Source organism: Bremia lactucae, linkage group LG13 (assembly GCF_004359215.1).
Source record: "Bremia lactucae strain SF5 linkage group LG13, whole genome shotgun sequence".
Taxonomy (NCBI): domain Eukaryota; phylum Oomycota; class Peronosporomycetes; order Peronosporales; family Peronosporaceae; genus Bremia; species Bremia lactucae.
Genome location: NC_090622.1, coordinates 2,081,435 through 2,084,954, shown reverse-complemented (window position 1 = coordinate 2,084,954; position 3,520 = coordinate 2,081,435). Strand labels below are relative to the sequence as shown.

The 3,520-nt window shown below is 45.5% G+C and overlaps 2 protein-coding genes across 2 annotated transcripts; one reads left to right on the top strand and one right to left on the bottom strand.

Moving 5' to 3' along the window:
- Positions 1 to 217: 217 nt before the first annotated feature.
- Positions 218 to 1,828, top strand: CCR75_000026 (uncharacterized protein; the record flags this gene model as incomplete). Its single annotated transcript, XM_067958134.1, has 1 exon — positions 218 to 1,828. The coding sequence occupies one exon, from the start codon at positions 218 to 220 to the stop codon at positions 1,826 to 1,828; it is 1,611 nt and encodes a 536-aa protein (XP_067823612.1).
- A 348-nt stretch (positions 1,829 to 2,176) lies between these two features.
- On the bottom strand, positions 2,177 to 2,713 carry CCR75_000027 (uncharacterized protein; the record flags this gene model as incomplete). The annotated part of the gene is made up of 1 exon (XM_067958135.1): positions 2,177 to 2,713. One exon carries the CDS (start codon positions 2,711 to 2,713, stop codon positions 2,177 to 2,179), a length of 537 nt encoding a protein of 178 aa, XP_067823611.1.
- Between the last annotated feature and the right edge of the window lie 807 nt (positions 2,714 to 3,520).

Below are 3,520 nucleotides of genomic sequence, written 5' to 3'. Positions count from 1 at the left end.
TATTGGTGGTTCATTTCGCATCCAAAGCGAAATTAAATGATGCCCAAATCTGGCGACATTTTGTTGATAAAGCTTAGAAATAGGCTGTATGGGCAAAATTGATGACAGACACCCAAATACTGATTAATTGCGTCCTTTCCTTCATTTTTATAAGCCACACATACCGCTCTATTTTGATCCCTTTCGTTTACGAGCCAGACCACGTGGTTTAATTGCAATGAAAAGCTCATCTCTTCCTGTGCGGCTCGCGCTGTTGTTTGGGGCGGTGTTCGCCCTAGAAGACGTGAAATCAACGATCGCAGTTTTCGGAAATCTTGGAAACTATAAGCTCGATCCAAGTGTGCAGCATATTCCAGTCGATCCGAATGACCAGCGTCTGCGCCCTCCTCCGGCCATGATTCCTGCCACTTTTCTCATTCACATCGGTTCGTCTGTCTTTCGAGATGGAGTTCGGTGTGGCAAGACTATTTTTACGGCCTTGAAGCGTGCTGTAAAGCCAGACCGCTTTCGTTTTGGGATTGTCGAGCAATTGCTCGATACCGATCCCAAGTGTTTAGATGAGTATTGCAAGCTAGCTGCCATTGAGTGGCCACAAGACACAGAGTGTCGTTACAAGAATTTTATTCAAGTGAATCCAAGACCGGCAGCAGAGGCTTCAGGATGCACGACGGCGCGTCACTTGCAGCAACAGATGATCCAAGACGAAGAGTTTTGTCTCCAAGTGGATGGTCACAGTATTTTTACCAACGGTTGGGATGAAATCATGCTCAATGAATGGAAGCGCATTGACAATGAAATGGCTATATTATCCGTCTATCCCCATGACCTGCATGATTTTGTGAAAGAAAATGGCGACAACAATGCACCCGATTGGATTCCACACTTGTGTACAATCGTCAAAGGCGGCAATGGCCTCGCACGAATTGGAAGCGCGAGCATTATACATGGCTCCAAATTTCCACAGCTGTCGGCTCTATGGGGTGGTGGTTTGTCGTTTGGAAAGTGCCACGCCGAACGGAATGTCCCTATCGATTCCCATACGCCGTGGCTCTGGGACGGCGAAGAGTTTGTGAGAGCGGCAAACTTTTGGACACATGGGTATGATATCTACTCACCCAGTCGATTGGGCACCGTCATGTACCATAATTATTCGGCAAAGCCAGCAAACTTTTGGAAATCTTCCGTTGATCCAGCTGTAAAGGCGTTAAATACAGAGCGATCGCACAATCGCGTGCGTCTTCAGCTCGGAATTGATTTCAAAGGGCAAGTGGATGCCTCTGAACTTGACAAGTACCAATTTGGGTCGGCTCGCTCGCTTCACGAATTCTTTCAATTTGCCAAGGTGAGGCTCGATGGCTTTATGAATGAAACAAATTCGTGTCAACAGCTTCATTGGGTTCCGTACTCGAATGCAACAGTCGTGGAGGCAATTGTAGCGAATGGCTGGAAAATGAAGACCTTGGATCCAGCTGTGTATGATCACGATATTGCAAAGGCACCACAAGCACAACAAGGTAATCGACAAAAAGCGGCAGTGGACGAAGTGGCACCAAGTCAAGATATGACTGAAACGGGCGCAGGAGAAGCCGAAGTTGTGGTCACGCCGCTGGATGTTGGTACGGAAAGAAATGATGGAGGTGGGAATGATAGGCCTATCATGCGACATGTGCAGCCAGAAAGCGGAAGACCAGTGGAGACATTCGGCTTTATGGCGTGGGGATTTCTTGCAGTTGTTCTGGCTGTGCTCTTTGTGATGCTTTCAAATGACCGTATTTCACATGCTATACGACAGAACTTTGTATCGCCACAGCATCGCAGTCGCGACTAGTCTGATAATTAAAAGCTCGACACTTGCCGCCTAAGAAATACGTCACCTTTTCATAAATTCGTGTTGCATGTCACATATACGTATGGCAAAGTCGTTCCCAAATATCTCTAAAAGCACCAATTCTGATCGGCGTGCCCAAAATAATAAAGTCGAAATAAGGGTGAAAATAATCTACAGCTCAAGACTCTGGCGATGACATGCGTCACGCCTTCCTGCGAAAATGCTGCGATTGCTAGTGATAAATATCGCTTCTCTATAAATTTTGTGTCCTATGTGCTTAAACAAAATTCATTTAAGTTGTGCTTATGATTACACATGGGCTGTAGATGCTGTTGTCTTTAGCAAAGCTTAGAGAGTCTCAGCGTTTACGGCAATTGGTACGAGGTTGCCAGCGCCCTTGAACTTCTCAAGAATCGTGGCCTGTTCGCACAAAATGAGACGGTCGCGTTGATTGCCATGTTCCGCCAATTTGCGCCAGCGAGCATAGTCTTCCGGATTGCGCTTGTCGCCGTGGGCCTCCTTGGGGTGCTCCCAGTGGCCCTTGGAAAAGCCTGCCATGCTGGTTATCTTTTGCTCCTTTAAGTCGTAGACAAGCGACACGATCGTGCCGGTTTCTTCAAGCCAATTGCACTGCCAGAGCTCTCCCGGGCGGATGCACTGAAAAGCCACTGTCTGGTAATTAAGACGCCCGGCCATGGGCCCACCATGGATCGAGTACACGATACGGTTCTCCGAGAAGAACCACAGTTCGTAGCGCCACTTTTCGGGTTGGCCGTTGGAATCTTCGGCATTATAGTCGTACAGCAAGTGGACGTCACGAATGTCCTCGTCAAATGACGGATGCAAAGGGGTGTTTGAGTGATATCCGGGGACTTTGATTGGCATTGAGATTCCTTCGGATAGAACAAGATTATATGTCGAGCTCAAATTGATAATAGTATTAGTTCCGATACTATCGATTACGTCAGATTTAAAGCCTTACTGATGAAATCGCTTTCACTTTTCGCTAACCCTGCTAAGCTGATAAGCTTTATATGTCTCAAAAATTATATTGCCAGGATGTGATTAGGATTGCAACAAATGGCCACGTAAGCTGATTAAGCTAATCAGAACTTTTGAAAGGAAGCAGTGGCACACATCGGTTGAACCACTGTTGTGGTACATTAACTATATGGATGAAATACCCTTTTGTTCTATTTAAAATTAGATAAATAAACTAAAATCCCATTTAATATGGGTAGCATATGTGGTAGCAGCCAGATATAAATCTGGGAGTTCCGCTTTTGATCTTAAAGCGTTAAGTGCCTTCCTAAGGCTTGCGCATTGATCTGTAAGAGATAGAAGCCTCTCTAAGGTATATACTCTTGGGCATACTAGTTTTCTCTTGGTTCTACGACGCCTTGAATCCCTTGAACTAGGATTCATTAAGCTTTAATAGCTTGTACGACTACTTAAATTATTAACTTTGAGAATGTCTGGACCGACCCCAGCTTTTTATGTCGTCACACTTGAGTACTAGGTCGAGCAGCCTAGCAATCTATCAATGAGTCAAATATGCATAATAAAGGGGTTTGCGACGAATTTGCGCATCTCAACACTGCGATAGCAAAATCCACGAATCGTGTTGACTACTTAAAAACCACTTTTACTAAATACTCGGGTGAAAAGAGGCCTTTTCTCACGCTTGGCAAA